General features: G+C 38.5%; 1 protein-coding gene across 1 annotated transcript in view; it reads left to right on the top strand.

Annotated features, from left to right (window-relative positions):
- LOC147160888 (neuroligin-2-like) overlaps positions 1-15,204 on the top strand; it is a 61,104-nt gene extending 45,900 nt beyond the window's left edge. Inside the window, exons 5-9 of the mRNA XM_086098331.1 lie at positions 5,006-5,191; positions 7,625-7,890; positions 9,171-9,324; positions 11,092-11,458; positions 13,236-15,204. Of these exons, the coding sequence (XP_085954457.1) occupies positions 5,006-5,191; positions 7,625-7,890; positions 9,171-9,324; positions 11,092-11,458; positions 13,236-14,175 (1,913 nt within the window). The 3' untranslated portion in view covers positions 14,176-15,204. The remainder of the gene's footprint in view (positions 1-5,005; positions 5,192-7,624; positions 7,891-9,170; positions 9,325-11,091; positions 11,459-13,235) is intronic.
- Positions 15,205-19,211: the final 4,007 nt, after the last annotated feature.

The following is a 19,211-nucleotide window of genomic DNA, read 5'->3' as shown; positions in this document are numbered from 1 at the left end:
AAAACAACAACTTAGCATTAGGATACATATTAGGATGGAACTCTTACACCCAATGTTATGCTGATTCATGCTGAAGTCTGTTTGCTTGCTACAGGAAATTGGACGTTCTTTAATACAAAAAAAAAAAAAAACAGGACTCGCCATTAACCTCTGATGGGAGCCGTGAGCGCGAACTCCTAATGTTGTATTCACATCAGAATAATTGGACCACTAATGTGTGGTGATGAATATAAAATTACATTATGACTCATTCATAAGCGCATGCAGTTGAGTGGATACATGTAACAGCAAACATGATTAGTGAGTATGGTGAATCCAAACCACCAGTTGTTTTTTAAAACAACATTGGATTATTTTCAAAAACAATAAGGTTTACTATCTTGTTTTGTGCATGAAACTTTAAAACATTCTAAAGCTCTTTTTTTTTGTAATTTAGCCTTCTAGTGTAGCTCGTTAATAATGGAGGGTGGGAATGTTAAATCACAAATATGAGTAATAAATGAGCATTTGTTGTGTAGAAAAAAAACGAAACAAAATTTCAAAGAGCTTGTTGATATTGTAGTCAGAATGCATGAATATTGTCGCCGCTTCCCCCCCGTGTCTCTGGAGTCCCGTTCACAGGGGTCACCTACCCCAGGGGCCCATCACTGGGCATGCATCCAATGGCCTCAAAGTTAGCCATCACTCTGCCACATGTAGTGGAGGGGCGATTTAGCAGCCCTTCTGAACTTTGGAATTTAACTTTTCACCACATGTACAGTAGCAGCACTGTCAAAAGCAGTCAGTCTGCAAAAATGTCATTTCAGTAGTTGCTGATATTTGGTAAAAAAAAAAAAAATCCTCAATTACAATAATGAGAATTAATTCTATACTGTACTTCTACTTGGCTCGTGTCAAAAAATAAGACCCTTCATTGTGTATGTTTGTGAGAAAAGAGGAAAAACAGGGTCTGCCATTTTTGTTTTAGCAACAAAGTATTTGGCGCATGCAAACGACTCTTTTTAACTGTTGTCGTTTCTAAATATCTTTGCTGTTGGAGAAATGTTACTAGGTTCCAAAATGCTGCCAATGAGTGACACTACTTTTCATCTCCTTTCAGTTAAAAACAGTGTCGCCTAATCAGCCCCTTAGCCACTTACTTGCTTTGCTCATTTAATTACTTTTTTTTCACAGCGCCGTTATTTTTACTAATGTTTTAGTTTTAGGTTTCTTACCTTCAGCACTTTCTGTGTGACATTGGCATATTTTCCCCTTGCTTAAATGGACTTGTTGTACTCAAGCATAGGCAGAATTTTCGTAATACATCGCTTTGTGTTTGTTTAGTTTTTTAAATAATCATTTATTTCCTGCATGTTTTTTTTACAGAAAAACGCAACATGCAGCAGACTAGATTTATTTTTGTGTGTGATTGCGGTGACCATTCCCAGACCTAAAAAAAAAAATTTAAAAATTGTATTCTTTCTATTATTTAATTTGTAATTTCCCCATCAATTATTTAGCACCGTGCTTTCATTCCCCCATTAGTTTTCCGGTCCTCCGCCGTTATTTAAAGGTTAACAACTCTCCCCACACTTCGCAGGCCGTTATACCAAAAGCAAGTGTTGAATATGCATAAGTTCAGAAGCGTTAACTGCTGCTCTCAGCACTTAAGCCAGAAGCCCAACTCAGCAAATGGGTAGATAGAAAGCAAACTTAGCGAATGAGAAAACGTAGTTGTTTGTACTTCAATGGTGGGCGGCAAACGTTACATCCGCTGTCATGTTACCCTTGAAAAGACAACGACAGAGTAGCCATGATTGCATGCAAATTCACCCGCTACTTGTGTGTGTGTGTGTGTGTGTGTCTGCATTGAGCGGTTTCTATGCTTGATAGTGTAAGTGCGTGCATGTCTGTGTGCAAGTGCTTTAGCGAGTATCTGCCCATATCATTTAGCCTGAAGCGCTGGACAGTTGCCAGGCAACGGTGGCAGGAAGCTCAGCACTCAGCCACAGAGCAGACACTTCCACATGACTCTGGTTTTGACAAGAGGCAAAGGTCAGCAACGATACTTCTTCAGGTCAGGGTCGCATTCGGGTTGAAAGTTAGTCAATTGCAGGGATGATCTGAGGATAACACTTTGGTTCTGTTACCACACGTTGTACTTTAACTTATTGACTGCCATTGACGGTAATAGACGTCAAAAATTAATTTCAACTATTTCTAGTAGTTTAAAAAAGGTTCCACTTTTGTTAACAAGAGTATGAAAACCTAGAAAAAAATATTGTACTTTTAGAACAGATATAAAATGTTTTGATTAATCGTGAGTTAACTATTAAGTCATGCGATTAATTACGATTAAAATTTGAATCGCCTGATTTCTTTTTCTTTTTAATTCATTCACTGCCATTGACGGCTATAAATGTCAAAAAATCATTTTAACTATTTCTATTCGTTTAACATTTTTTCCACTTTTGTTAACAAGAGTATGAAAACCTAGAAAAAAATATTGTACATTTAGAACAGATATAAAATGTGTGATTAATCGTGAGTTAACTATTAAAGTCATGCGATTAATTACAGTTTAAAAAAAAAAAACGTTATTAATCGCATGACTTCACTAGTTAACTCTTGATTAATTACATCTGTTCTAAATGTACAATAAAAAAAATTATGGGTTTTCATACTCTTGTTAACAAAAGTGGGGAAAAAATGTATACTAATAGAAATAGTTCAAATTATTTTTTTACGTCAACAGCCGTCAATGGCAGTGAATGAGTTAATTACTGTACAACTTACATTTGTAATCCAATTAACGCTACGACTTTGTAGCCATGCTTCAGTTTCTTGTGATCCCTGTGTTATTGGAATGACCACCACTTGTTTGCAAGGCGATATTTAGATACATATACGTGCTGTATAGTAGTGTCATGATTAGCATATCGGCCTCAGAGTTCTCAGGTTTTGAATATTAGATTGACGGATTGACGATTATAATGATGGATGAAAATCCCCTTCAAGCAATGCTCAGTTAAATTTGTCGAAGTTTCCCGTCATTCGTTAATCGTCAAAGAAACGGGCGTCGTAATTTGACGGATCGACAGACCTGACATCAATATTGACGGAACGCGGGCACTCACAGAAATATTTCAAGCCAAACTTAAGATTTATGTAATTTTTTTACATGACAAATTCCCTTTTACTTTTTTTTTTCAGATAATTTTAACACAAACCTACCAAATAAACTTTATATGATACATATTCATTAGACTAATAAATCCTATTTATTTGAAATGCATTATGTAGTTAGTATTAATAAAGATCAATTGACCTAAATTAATAATAATGAGAGTATTTGTTTAAAATACATAAAGTATATTGTTTGAATTGCATAATTATCAGGTTACCTATAATGTACACTGTTATTTTCTTCTTTCATTTTTTTGCTTTTTTTGGGGGGGGGGGTGATACTGAATGCAGACATCCCAAAAACGTGTTTAAAAAAAAAAAGTAATTATACTTTATTAATACTAAATACATAAACCTGAGGATTATGCATTTCAAATAAATAGGCTTTATTAGACTAATTAGTATGTATCATATATTTGGTAGGTTTGTGTTAAAATTATCTATAAAAATTTTTTAAAAAAAATGGGAATAGGAATTTGTCATAAATTACATAAATCTTAAATTGATATAGCCACCCTTTGCTAAATGTCTGTTGGGACTGGCTCCAGCTGATGCATGTGTAATAATGCACTACTGTATTCTGAATCACAATCACCAGGTTAGGGCAACAACATCACTCCAGGTTTAAAGTGCTGTTAACTGTCGTGTAAGTACGCTGAAGAGTGTGGACTCTGATGTGAATGTTGCTCTGATTGTTATCGAGAGGTCAATTTGGTAGATAGTCATCGCCACTCATTGCCGCCATCACTTGCATATAATTGTCAACTTTCAGACACTTGCAAGCACGCTGCAATTTTGTACTCTATCAACTGCTTCTTTGTACTCCCTGCAGTTCACACTGCCACCCTAATTGCATCAAAAATGAAGCTGAGCATTTGTACTGACAAACCAGGATCCAAGATCTAAACAATGCTTAGTGGAGGTGGCGGCTTTTTTTCTTTTTCTCCAAATCATAATGCACGGGCACATCATATCCTATACGGACAGAATTTTGGGACACAGATGTTACATCTACGACTCAAAATGGAAAACAAGGACTTGACTTGCAATTTAAGTGGGAGTTCTGAGGCAGATAATGGTGCCTTCGAGTAAAAGTGCCAAACCATTGTTTTCGCCACAAACCAGTATCACATGAAATCATTTGACGGAAACAAAATAAAAACATGATTAAAAATACAACTCACCATTGCACTGGAGAAAGTTGTTGTAACTCGCCGTTCCCATCTCTGGGTCACGGGAGACAATTACACCAAAAGTGTGCTACTTTTGTCCAGTCTACTCTGTATTTTTTGTTGTTGTTGTTTTGGTCACTATTATTGCTGGAAATCCTGCTTCATAAAGATTACATGTTGGAATTGGAAACAAGGTAGTAAGTGCTTCTTTTTTTTCATTGCCTCATTTTCAAGGCTGTCACAGAGCATGTTTGGTTCTAGGGTAGAGGTTGTAGGGTGTCAAAACAATTATTATTATGTTTGTTTTGAACAGGCAAAACTAATTGAGCCTCGCAAAGTCTCGGGTGCTTATTGTGAGATAAATGCATACATAATAACATCATAACATCTATTTCTGCCTATATGTAAACGAGATTGAATATCAGTGCAGAATTGTTGCTCATTGATATGCGGACACGACTCAGGTTGGAGTGATTTTATTTGTATCAAATCCCACCAGACCTAAACTTGAGTTGTAGCGTCAGTTTCCAACACAGTCAAGCCTCCATAATCATTTCATATTGTGCTTCTGAATTTATGCCCCACTGTTTTGTACACAATCTTTTTTTTTTAACTGTGTCATTCTCCCCCACTTATTTTTCCCATGTTTGTTTTCATTCACTTTACAGGCTTTTTGAGCACAGGGAACCAGTCTGCCAAAGGGAACTATGGTTTGCTGGATCAGATCCAAGCACTGCGCTGGCTCAATGAAAATATCGGCCACTTTGGAGGAGACCCGGAGAGAATCACCATCTTTGGCTCGGGAGCTGGTGCGACCTGCGTCAACCTTCTTATCCTCTCTCACCACTCCGAAGGTAAGAATCTGACTTGGGACACACAACCACATTGGAGCTGATGCATAAGAGAAAACACACAGTAGGAACTGAATCAACAGGCATTTGTTTTCATGTGCAAACCTGACAATGCCCAATAGAAGTTCATTTGAGTCTTGAAAGTGAGAAGAAGAAAAAAAATCAGTTCCTCCAACAAGGTTAAGAATCACTGTTTTACATGCGAGGCTCGTTGTTAAATGATCTTGCTTATGTCATCCAAAGTGAGGGGACGCATTAATCAGACATGGCAACCTCAGTTGTTTACATTAATAAAGGATCACAATATCAGTTCAGCCGGTGCTTGACTTGACAGATGGCTTTCTATCAGTGGGTGCACGAAACACAATACTCACCTTCGGGCACACGCCTGGTAATCATTCCAAACACTGCAATCCCATGTAGGCGTAAGATCACAGAGCTACACTGGCTGTACTTGTCAAATTTACAAAAAGATATAGTACGTTGCCCACGTCAGTATACTTGACATCGAGAAAGAACCGCATTCTCGTGGAGTGTGTGTGTGTGTGTGTGTGTGTGTGTGTGTGTGTGTGTGTGTGTGTGTGTGTTTTTTTTGTCAACTGCAGGGGTTTGCACAATTGCACTGCCTTCTATTGGTCTAAAGTCTGAATCGGAATAATTGACTGTACAGACTAATCCTTCAATATTTGTTTCTGAATGGCAGGAATCCAAATCGCACACCAGATGTTTGATCCCTAAATCCGCTGATGAATGGAACTCGCACCCTATACTTATTATACCCAGAAATCTGATTAAGTTCATAGCAAACTGTCGGCCTTTGCGGTGGCAAGGTGACCTTGAATTATTTTTTATTTTTTGTCTCTGTGAATGGGTGAGATAACCCTGACTCGGAAAACGGAGACAGACAGCTGATGTTTGGTATTGAATTTAAAACGATTTACATGTTTATCAAATGAATCCTTCTTCAATTTGCCATATGTACAACATAATCAATCCTAGACACTTTATTAGCTACAGCGAAGCGATCTTAAGCGTGTCGCATTAACAAAGTATTAAAGTTCAGTTTGTTTGACACTTGACACTGAAAAATTTATGAAAATACTAGAGGCCGATACTCTGCCGAGATAGAGACAGATATGATTTTTTTAGGGCCTATGCCGATTATTGGTAGTCAAGGAGGCCATTAACCAATATTTGGAGCCGACATTCGTTATACATACAAATATTGCCGTCAAAAAAATAAAATAAATACAAACTCCAACAATTAACTTTGTTGAATTTTGTTAAGCATAATTTTATTGAACAACTTTGAAAATGTACTAACTTGTTAAAATTCTAACAAAAAGTTAAATAAACACTTACTAAATTGTTGTTTTCTACAGTAAATAAAGTGTTCCAAAATATCTGAAATATTAAAATGTTACCTTAATTTTAAATTTAAGCAAGAGTTCCCAGCGTCTCTTATAAATAACTAAAAATGTAAATGAATGTTTCCCTGAAGTTAACACAGTTTTTAATGAATCTATTATCGACCGTATGATTTTTCAAAAAGGCCGATGCAAATGTTCATCAAAATGCTCAATATCGGCAACGATAATCAGCTCGGCCGATAACCATCTATGTCTAATATTTTTGTTCAATTACATGAAAAGGGCACATATTCATGTTCAAACCCGGGGCCACATTTTTAATCACACTCCATAGGTGCATTATTATTGTGATCGTTACAATTCTTTTGCATGAAATCTCATTAAAGTGTGCTGGTGTACCTAATGCGAGTGCATATGTAAACCCGGTAAGTATATCACCTTTATGGTTCCAACAAAAGCCGCTTTCACGCGCTTTGAAACTGGGCTATAATTCTGAGTGAATGCAAAGTTGGAGGATGTTTTAAAGGCACTGTGTGCAGCAGAAGAGAGATGAACCAAGCTGAGAGAGGCTGCTTAATTGATTTCACAGGGAAAGGAGCGGGGGTGGGGCACGAGCAGAATTTGCTGTGTGTATGTGTGCGGGGTTAATTATTAATGATAGAATCTGCAGATAAAAAAGAGGGACAGCAAGCCACTTTACATAACTGCAGCAGCGCAACAGTGCATGTATTTTTCTCTCTCTTCGTCATCTCTTCTGCAGCCTTCACTGTGACTGTGCGCAGGCTGGTCGCCAATTACCTTGCCTGTCTCTTCTCGTGTGTCATACTTTGTCTTTCAACCCGAATGTGCATAAGTATTCTTTGCTCCTTGCAATGAAAGTAGCTTCAATACAGTGCTCTATAAATGCTCTTCCTCCAAACGATGCATTATTTAGGCCCACTGTAAGGCATTGAATGCATCTTCCGCTGCTAGCAAAAAGTGTGTCACTGGGAGAAAAAAAAACGAAAATATGTTCATAATTATGTTTCGGTTCACCATTCTTTATGTTCCCCTACCTTGTGCGTAGGTTTGTTTCAGAGGGCCATCGCTCAGAGCGGCTCCGCCATTTCCAGCTGGTCAGTTAACTACCGACCGGTCATGTACACCAAGATTCTCGCTAAGAAGGTTGGTTGCACTCTGGGGGATATGACGGAGTTGGTGGACTGCCTGAGGAAGAAGAGTTTCCGGGAGCTGGTGGACCAGGACATACAGCCTGCGCGCTACCACATTGCCTTCGGACCTGTTGTAGATGGTGACGTGGTGCCTGATGACCCTGAGATTCTAATGCAGCAGGTCAGTGTGGTAGACCTTCTGTTTGCACCTTGCTTTGAACTGTACTCGATATACAATATGCATATATGACCTGATGACCGAACCCAAAACACAGTCATAACAAGAAGCAGGGTTGTGGGGAGGGTTACTTTTAAAATGTAATGCATTACAGTTACAAGTGACCTGCTAAAAAATGTAGTTAGTAACGTAATCCAAGTACCGTAATATTAAAGTATTGTAACTAGATTACTTTTGGATTACTCCAATATTGAGTATACTCATGAAGACAAAATAAAAATAAATATCACCACAATATATATTCTATAAAATGTGCCCCTGCTATTTGCGGGTGATAGGGACCCGGGCAGCCTAAAAATAGCAAAATAGATAGATAGATAGATAGATAGATAGATAGATAGATAGATAGATAGATAGATAGATAGATAGATAGATAGATAGATAAATAGATAGATAGATAGATAGATAGATAGATAGATAGATAGATAGATAGATAGATAGATAGATAGATAGATAGATAGATAGATAGATAGATAGATAGATAGATAGATAGATAGAGACATCAACTGCAAGATGAACTTTTATCCCTGTCTCAAGTTTAGCCGTGTATATGTTGTGTATAATGTTTAAAAAGTGAATTGGTGGGAGGAAGATTTATTTGTTTGGAAGGTGTAACTCACATTATGGTTGTAGGCTAGCGGGCTAGCTAGCAAGAAGCTACAGCGCGTGGCATGGCGCTGGACTTTCAGCTCAAACTTTCGCTCCGAGTAAATTCCTCCTCCCGTCCACGAAGCTTTTTCAAACTGCCCGCGTGGGGAGGACACGACTAGTCCATTCGTTCGTTCGTTCCCACCTCCCCGACATGTAGCAACGGTCCCACTCGCGCGGGCGTGAACGCGCTCTTTTTCGCTCTCTCTCTCGCCCCTTTTCACACTCTCGCTCATCGTAATTGTAATCCCTCGAAGTAATCCCCATTTTTAATAAATGTACCTGTAATCTGACTACATGTTTTTTCCTGTAACTGTAATGGAATACAGTTTTTAAAAAAAATTGTAATCTGATTACGAAACGGCGGTACATGTATTCCGTTACTCCCCAAGCCTGACAAGAAGATAGGAATCTTTTACAGCTGCGATGGGCGACCAACTCAATTTTGTTTAATGTGTTTTCTCTTTTTGTAGGTGCAGTGAACATGCGGCAACATATTTTTTGTCGATTTAGTATATGTTGTTCTTTTGATCGTATCCAGCGTATGAATTGCGTGTTGTGAATTTTCACACCAGGGTGAGTTCCTGAATTACGACATATTGCTGGGCGTAAATCAAGGAGAAGGCCTGAAGTTTGTGGATGACAGTGAAGGAGAAGATGGAATTTCTGCACCCTCCTTTGACTACACCATCTCCAACTTTGTCGACAATCTTTACGGATACCCTGACGGTCAGCTTCACTAAGTAACAAATCAAACCGTAATTTACATTTATAGTTTTAGGGACACATAAAAAAAAAAACAAAGTCAAATTTACATGTTATCTATATATTGTTTTTAAATATATATAAAGTCATTTTAACAGGTAAATGTCACAATTCTCTCACTAACCTCAGACTGACACCAGCCGCCGCTGTCTCGCTCTTGAGACATGGCATTAAAATATTAAATATTTGTTCTGCTGAGCTGGTCGAAACAAACCCAACAAAAGAGCTGGTTTCAGTTTGTGTAGATCTTTCTAAAGAACGAACTCAACTGTTTGCACACATTAAATTTCTCATACCATATTGACTATTTGATTGCTTGTGGACCTTATTTCTCTCACTGATGGTGTGGTATCACCTAACTCCATTCTGTTACTACTCATTGAGTATGAATGGTTGTCTATATTTACATGTGACCTCTGATTAGCTGGTGACCAGTCCAGGGTGTTAACTGCTGGCATAGGCTTAAACTCTCCAGATAAGGTTAAGAAGCGTAGAATATGGATTACCATAAAATCATGTGGATAACACGCACCCATGTATATTACGTCGCCCCTCAAAAATCACACTAAAAAGCAGTTCTTTTTCTGTACATGTGTATAATGTTAAAGTACACTGATTGACTTTTTTTTTTTACCTTTATTATCAGAGTGAATAAGTAAAGATTCAAGTGTAAATGCTTTAAAAATCCAGGTTTAAAACTATGCTCTTTTCTCATACCTATGATTTAAAAAAAATCGAGACATTTTGAAGCATTTTTAAAATCATGTTTTGGAAAATCCTGTTCTTGCACTGTATACTCCTTTAGTTATTTTAGTAAGCTTTTTTTTTTTTTTGGCTTTTAAATCTTTAATTCTCTTTGTAACTTCTTTCAAATGTTGTACTTTGAAGCATGAAGCATATTGAGTTACATTGTGTATGACATGCACTATAAATCAGCGATTCCATAAAAATAAAAATAAATTACAACCCCAATTTACTGCCTAGGTACTGGCAAAACTATTTTGCATAAACATAATGATTTATTATTATTATTTTTTTATTATTTTAAAAATATATAATAATTTGTATTATTATTATTTATTTTATTTATTTATTTTATTAATCCCTCTGTTTAATACTTCAATTTGGGATTTATTTATTTTTGTGCAAAAAAACAAAAAGAGTAATATTGCTTACCATCTGCTTATACTTGTATTACTATTGCTTCCTTTTCAAATATCCCAAATCGAATTAATCTAAATGGTAAGTTCTGTTTTGAGAGTCAGTCAAAAGTTAGTTAAACATTACAGAACAGATTGCGGTTCAACTTTGAGGTGCCAATATATTAGTTTCATAAGTGGTCTCTTGTTCAGTAACATGAGCGTCGCTGGCCTTCGATGAACACACTAATGGAACAACACGCGAACATTGTGCATCCTGTGTTAAAAATGCAATATTTCTAGCATAATTATAGCTCAGGTGGTTAGGTAATTAGATCGTATTGTCATAAAATGTACTCATGGAAAAAATTCCTGGTTTCTACTGTTTAAAGTATTGTACTGTGCATAACATTTCTTTTAAAGTATAATTTATGCTCATTATTCATGACTTTGACTCGAATTGAACATGATTGTATTGTTTCCATAAAACCATATACGCCTATACCATATTTGCTGAACTGAACGTCACACGCCGTTATCCATTATTCCCCACTTTGTCCATGTTAATTAGCATTGTTTTGTTTTCTCCCAGGTAAAGATATCCTGAGGGAAACCATAAAGTTCATGTATACAGATTGGGCTGACCGGGACAACAGTGACATGCGAAGGAAGACCCTCTTGGCTCTCTTCACAGACCACCAGTGGGTGGCGCCGGCTGTGGCCACCGCCAAATTGCACGCCGAGTTCCAGTCTCCCGTCTTCTTCTACACTTTCCACCACCACTGTCAGACTGAGGCCAGGCCTGACTGGGCTGACGCAGCCCACGGAGACGAGATCCCTTATGTGTTCGGCATTCCCATGGTTGGAGCCAATGACTTATTCCCATGTAACTTCTCCAAGAACGATGTGATGCTCAGCGCTGTGGTCATGACGTACTGGACCAACTTTGCAAAGACGGGGTAGGTACAGTGCAATATTAACCAAACACCTGCATGCATCTTCTATGAAGTAAAGGAAATCCAGGTCAAACCGGATCTGTTCCAATCTGGTGGAATTTGAATTGATTTGGATTAAAGGTTCCCCTTGCCTAATCACAATGTTCTGACCTCGACATCTGGCCGCCATTTTAATGAAAGCCCGTTCGTCTGGAGAATTAGAATGTTACAGTGTGCCGTAATGAGAAATGTTTTAAATTGGGGGGGGGGGGGGGGGGGGGATGCACATACTAAATAAGGAGAGTACCACTGTAATGCAGATTCTAAATAGTCTAAATATACAACGTGTATTCAGAGGAGCCATTTTATTTAGAGCTCTAGAATGAACGTTTTAAATAGACAAAAAAAAAGTTCAGTTCCAACTTTCTTTATCCATGTTCTACATCACGCACAGTCCTGATGACTCATCCGCAGCAATAAAACCTGATGACAAATATCATTGCAACATTTTCAACAGCAGACTGAACACAGCGCTAGTTATTGGGTTTTCTGATTTTTGTGAGGATCCTGCGTATTTAATCACATGCGCACAAAAAAAATCAACTAATGAGAGGCAAGTTATTTAGCGTTATTTCACATTTTACGTGATAAACTATCTTGGTAAAGCATTAAGTATGATGGAGAAGAAGATTTTGTTTATATTAGCAGAAATAATGTTATTTAGTTGTATTTCATTGTATATTATAAACTCATCTGAGTTGATCAAGTGCAGTTTAACAGCTGGCATATGACAACCACAATAATGCAGTGTGATAAATCATATTGTCAGTGTGCCTAATATATGTCATGTGAGTGTGGAGACATTGCCATTGGATCGCTATCTATGCGTATTTAATAGTTACTATGGCGGCCGATGACAAAGCATGTTTGCAGGAATATAAGTCACACGTATCTTATTATGTTACTTATCTGGCTTATGCTTTGTGGCTACAGTGGAAATTAATGTTATAATAGTTGGATGATAGACTAGAGGCAGATTAAATAATAATAGTAAATGTGTAATCAAATTAATATTGCATGATTGAGGGCTCCTGCATGTTCTTATCTGAATAAAACTTGGTGACTGTTTTTGCTTGCTGATACTCGTCACTTGATAGATTGGTTGTAACATCTCTGCGGAGCGTATTGATTATTTCATCGTCAGTAACCCCTTTTATATTTCCCACAATAATCACGTCACCTTACACTCACACTCGTCCATGCTCAGCGCATAGCGATGAGACCCAGGCAGCAAGCTATGCTACGCTAAGTTAGCTGGAAAGGCTTTAACACACCGAGTGCTCGCGGCAATTCGCTGGATTTGCTTCATAACTCATATTACACAAATGTAATATTAATAAGAATGTCATGTTTAGACTAGTGAAGTATATATATATATATTTTTTTTTTTCACAAGTTACTTCATGTTTAATATGAAAAGGAACATGCACCGAGCTGTCACCGTCTTACAAATGCAATTATGCCATCTAGTGGCAGAAAAATTACCACAACACAAATCAATATCACAATTACTGTATCAATGACTAAGAGATGCAGCCATATTTATATTAGTTTAACATTTTGTTTCCACTTTTATGTTAACAAGAGTATGAAAACTATTTCATTGTACATTTATTAGTACGTTATTGTACAGTTTGAACAGATATAAAATGTGCATGAGTTAACTATTAAAGTCATGTCATTAATTACGCCTACAAATTTTAATCGCCTAACCATTTTTTTTTCTCCATATTTTTTGCAGTGATCCAAACCTCCCAGTTCCTCAGGACACCACGTTCATCCACACCAAGCCCAACCGTTTCGAGGAAGTCATCTGGACCAAGTTCAGCTCCAAAGACAAGCAGTACTTGCATATCGGCCTCAAGCCGCGCGTCAGAGACAACTACCGGGCCAACAAGGTCGCCTTCTGGCTGGAGTTGGTCCCGCACCTCCACAGCCTCCACAAGCAAATAATCAACTCCATCACGACGCCACTGCCGCCTGGAGGCAACAACCGCGGTAAGATCAAACACAACAGTGACACCCGCTCCACAAGGCACCCCGGAATCTCCACCTATCCACCTGAGCCGGACGGCTCGGAGAGGCCCCGCAACACTCCCTTCCCTCCAGAGACGAGGGACTATTCCACGGAGCTCAGCGTGACGGTGGCCGTGGGCGCGTCTCTCCTTTTCCTCAACGTGTTGGCCTTTGCTGCACTTTACTACAAGCGAGACAAGCGCCACGAACTCATGCAGAGGCGTCACCGCCGCCTGTCCCCGCAGCGCGGCGCAACCATGGGCATGGGCATGGGCATGGGCGTCGGCCTCGGAGTGGTCGGGGCCCCGCCGCACAACGACCTGGCCCTGAGCCAGGAAGAGGAGCTGATGTCACTGCAGATGAAGCAGCAAAGAGTGGAGCTGGAGCACGGCACGCCCCTCCCTTCCCGCGGCATCCTTGGCGACCTGGAACCTTTGCGGCCCCCGGTGTGCCCGCCTGACTACACGCTGGCGCTGCGGCGGGCGCCGGAGGATGTGCCGCTCATGACGGCCAACACCATCACCATGATCCCCAGCACCATTAGCAGTATGCAGCCCCTCCATCCGTTCAACACGTACCCTCCCGTCCCCGCCCCCTCCACGACACCCGTCCCCAGCCACAGCAACAATGCCTTGCCACACCAACACTCCACTACTCGCGTATAGGAACCGGCACAAGCTCCTCAGCGCCGTTGTGGGCGCGCACGCAGCATACATCGTCACCCTCATCACCCTCTACTCTTCTTTACTAGGTATTTTTCATGAAGCCCTTAAATAAAGCTGCAGTTTGTAAGATTTTAAGCAGTGACAAATACCTCTATAAACGTAATCACTGGTCAAGGTTGGGTTGACTCTGATTGCTGAAAGACAAGCAATTACAAATAGCATTGTGTGCAGCCAAGTCTTATTCTTCCGCTTGCTTTACTCACCTGTAATAACCCTGCCAGCACTCAAGAACTCAAGCTCCATCAAGGTACAAAATGTTTGGCTGATTTTTTTTTTCTTAATTTGGTCACAGATGTTCCAAGTTCTGTTTTGTTAGAACAATCAAAGGTGAACTAAAGACATGAAAAGTGATGACGTTGCTATGGATTTGCATTTAAGCGCTTAGTAGGCACCCGATTGGTCTGATGTCAACCCTGCACCGCTCAAAGTTAACTGAGTATATATCGGGAGAGATTTGTCTCAAAATTATTCACAAAAATACATTCGCAGTTTTCACATTTTTTTAATATGTGTGCAGTTCTCATGACTTATCTCTTGTAAATATTTAATTCTGCTTGTGGATCGGCAGGGACACACATTTATTTTCGTAACAAATGTCACACAGTTTCAAAGTATTCACACGCATTCGCCATTGCTCAATACGAAAAGCAAAACAATCCCGTTTTTATCCATCTCAGAGGGCGGCCATTTTACTAATCCTGTCGACTAAAAATGACATCACATTTGCTCAGGACTCAGGTAACAACCAATCACGGCTCAGCTTCAGACAACACATGAGCCGTGATTGGTCGTTAACCTGAACCCTGAGCAACCCTGATATGGATTGACTTGGCACTGCTCATTGAGAAAAAACACACATCAATTAACGTTTTTGGCGGCATTCATTTGGATTTCAGTATATGTCATTAAACGTTTTTGCCGGTAAAAGAGTTAATCAAAATACCGTTTAGAATAGTGGGGCTGCATAGATCATATTATTGTGAAAAAAATTGGGGGGGTTGACTTCCCCTTGAACACAAGTTGAGAAGCAAGATACGATTGTATTTATTTATTTTAATTTTTTTACCTCGAGATTGCTTTGCTTTGATACTGTTCTTCCTCTGCTCCTCCGACCAAAAAAGTAGCAGCAAAAGAAGAAAACCTTCAACTCAACAGCTCAACTTTCAAAACAACCAAAATGTCAAAGCAATCTCATGACACACAAAAATGGTTGCATTTTGTTTTCCGGTTTTTCAATTTCCAATTTTTAAACGAAAAACGAGATTACTTATTCCCATTCAATAGAGGCAGCAACACTGCCTCCTAGCGGACGGAGGATGAACTGGCCTTTCCACACGTGAACGTTTGGAATCTGTGTGAACAAATTCCAAATGTGTGACGTTTGTCCCCATGGTCAACAATTCGCAAGCAGAATTAAATGTTTACAAATGACAAACGTGACATTCACGTATGTATTGGGTGAAGATTTTGGAGACAAATCTTTCCCCATATTTGGGGGCATATTTTCATGGTATTTGGGGATTATTAGGATGTGCAGTGATATATCAACTCGCCTTACAGACTTCAATTCATTCCTTTTATCGGCATATCAACTCCGAATTTACATGGAATTTATGAGTGCGTCACAGTTTGCAGCATGTTCTTCTGCTAATTTCAAACATAGCTAATAGCATAGCCATTTCCCATCACATTCGAATTGAATCAAAGAACACAATAGGAAGTTCGATTTATTTTATGCTCAATTCAGTCTTTAATTCATTAAATTCTTTGTAAATTCAGCTCAGCATTTATATTGTACATTTTAACTTTTATTTTTATTTTATTCCGCTATGCTGAAAAAATCAGTAATAGCGTAGCCATTTTCCAATGCACAAAAAAAAACACATGAGGGTGTATGAGAGATGATTTTCCTCAATATAATCTTTTTTTTTCTGCAATAGTTTCAAATGTGATATTGTGGTCCAGAAAAGTCCTGACGTGACAAGGTTGTCTTGGTTTCGCTGTGAGATCATAGCACTTACTGAACGTCCAATCAGATTCCTCTGATGTCATCGTCTCCTCCATACGGCAGCATCTCAATGACATGCAATTTAATTTTTGTCTTTTAAAAGCTCCATTCAGACTTGTGACTATTTTTTTTCAGAGGAGCACTCAGCTAAATATAATCTGTGACGCATTGTGCATAATGTTTGGTTGGCTAACACAAGTCTTCATGGGGTTATGAAAGGTCACTCAAAAGAATTCATTCATTTACGAAGAACAAAACACTTAGCTTTGCAAACATTTTGTTTTGTCACGAGCCAGTGGTTCCTTGAAATTTACAAATTGCAGCTTTAAAGCCCAATCTGGAAGTGAGACTTGATCATGTGTGTTGAACAAGACGCAAACAGCTGCTACTGTATTTTAGTATGAAACCTTGGATAGGTTGGAGGGATTTCAAAGAAATGTTTTAGGTTGATGTCATTTTGATATTTCCAGATTTGGGCTTCAACTTTTGGGCATATTCAGTCCGGAATTCATGCTTCCCATTCCACTCATTGTGGCTCATGCGCAGTGGCTCTGCTCGTGCCCATTTGTTTATTTGTTCCTCTCTAATTATGTGTGTCTGTACACTCAACACACACACACACACCTCCAACCCATTTCACTCTTTTCCGTTTCTTTGCCGCCTCATCGCATCTGGACCCTCTTTCATTTCATTAAGCCATTAACATAATGGCTCTTTCCTCTTTCATGCGATCCCATCAAGACTCGGTTTCCCTTTTGGAGTCTTTTATACAAAATCACAAAAATGTAAATGATGTATTATTAATAAATTGTAAGGATATGAATGGGGGGAAAAAGATATTCTGATATCTCATTTTTACCAGCATTCTTGGTGCCAAGTACTGTGATAAAGTTGCTCTCTCGCTGGCATCCCGTGGACTGCCTGGAGAGGTCCACGCTGACTGTATCGTAACTGAAGGAATTACCATCATAAAAGTGCCAACCTTTTCATTTTTGTTTTTAACAAACACACACAAACAACTGTTCCACTGTGGCTGGTCTCTCTTTTTTTTTTTTTTTTTTTTTTTTTTTTTTTTTTTTTTAGAGAACATAGATTAGATATATCCTAATTTAAGAAAATAACATGGAGTTTTCTTAACTACGTTGCATGATATGTTTTCCCTTAAGAGTGTGGACAGAAATATTTCTTTTTTTTTTTTAAATGAGTTTGGCAATTTTCTTACTTCAAAATCAGCTGCACTTTGTGGTACTTATATTAAAGTATTAAGAGATGAATATTGTGTAAAACTATAACGGAGAGTAAATATTTCCTCTTTATTTTTTTCAAATCCTATAACACAAGAGGCTCCGCCCCCATAAGACTCCTCAAGCCTCTTTTTTCTTTGTTTTTGCTCTTATCTTTTGCCAACGGTGATGTTTGCTCAGCCGCCGTCACTGGAATGACAAGAAGAATACATTTCTGTTACAGGAAGTAAAAAAAAAAGAAAAGAAACTTGACATGGCTGTAGGCTACATTAGGGTTTGTGTATGTGACCAGCATTAGCCACATGCTTTGCGTGTTTGAAGACTGCCTAACGCCAATCGTCCCACCTCTTTCGTTGCTTTCCTCAACCAAGCGGGAGAATGAGATCTATTTATGATGGCGAGAACCTCGCAAAAGTGCATTTCACATCACTTGCACAACTGAATATGGACAGTTCTGAAGAAATCCCAGTGACCTTGAGACTGGACTCAATAGCGATTCAGTGACGTGATGTTGAATTAGCTTGTCACAGCAATCAATGCACAGAGGATGCATTTTTAAAACATTATTAAAAAAAAAAAAAAAACTTTAATGTTAGGCATTACTCAGTACAAAATCAAAAGGGAGTGGGATTGTCTCACTGTAAATGTTCTGCGTCCTGTGTGCTGAGGAGAACAACACACGGAAGCCCAGGACTGCCATTCCTTACAGGACTTGTGAGAAAAAAAAGAGGAGAAAAAAAAAGATACAAAAACCAACACACGGACAAAACTGTACATTTTTTTAAATGTAAGAGGACAAACTGGGATTTGTAAATATTATTTGTCGTTTGGTTTTGATTGACTGGCCGAACTTTCTGTTTGTGACAACAGGTGCAAAGTTTAGATGATTTACTTGATTTTAGCTCTTGTGTATTGTTTAATTTGTCTTTTCTTCTAGCGCTCCTGAGCAAATTCCCAAAGGTTACGGGCACATGATCTACCTAATGAAAAAAAAAAAAAAAAGACAAAAGTTCAGGTCAGTATAAGCGGAAGAAGGAGCTCAGGTATGCTTTCGTATTGTGGTAATAAAACTGCATATGATTATCCAAGAAATTATATAGAATAAAAATAATTTGACTCAAATAAGTCCTTTCATTGGTTGCAAAGCCAAAGAACAGATGAAGGAAATGAATCCGAAGAAGACGGATATTTGAAATGTGCTCCAAACCAACCATAGAATATTACCTGTGATGCTGTTGGGTTTAATTGTTAGTGTCTCACATTGTCTTGAATTGTCATACGCTATAAGCTGTCATTTGGAGGTTGAACATCTTCTATGCTCTCTTGGTCTATGATTGGTTTGCTTATCTTTTGCAATTTTGTCTGCACAAGGTTTGAAGGTTGGTTTAAAAGATGCTCATAAGTTCTAAAACAACATAAGGAACGTCTGGAAAAGTCAACGGGAAATGGAAGCACACTCACCAAGTTTACACTAAAAAGTTTTGATGTTGGCATTTGGTTATAAGAAGGGGGGGGGGGGGGGGTAGTATTGAAAATATGGCAATTTATTATTCGTAGCCTATAATATTTGTTGCTAGATTGGTTTAAAAAAAAAAAAGAAAAGAAAAAAAAGAAGGTTTGCACCTGTTTGTCTCGTTCATTTAGTCTGATTCAAAAACATGCTTGAAGCTCCAGATACTGTGAGAGAGCATCATGACCACACAGGGGTTGAAATAATTAAAAGT

The sequence above is a fragment of the Leptonotus elevatus genome, chromosome 16, assembly GCF_054856555.1.
Source record: "Leptonotus elevatus isolate MCC_2025b chromosome 16, RoL_Lele_1.0, whole genome shotgun sequence".
Classification (NCBI taxonomy): domain Eukaryota; kingdom Metazoa; phylum Chordata; class Actinopteri; order Syngnathiformes; family Syngnathidae; genus Leptonotus; species Leptonotus elevatus.
Note: the sequence above shows the minus strand (reverse complement) of the source record. Positions and strands in the feature narration are given on the sequence as shown.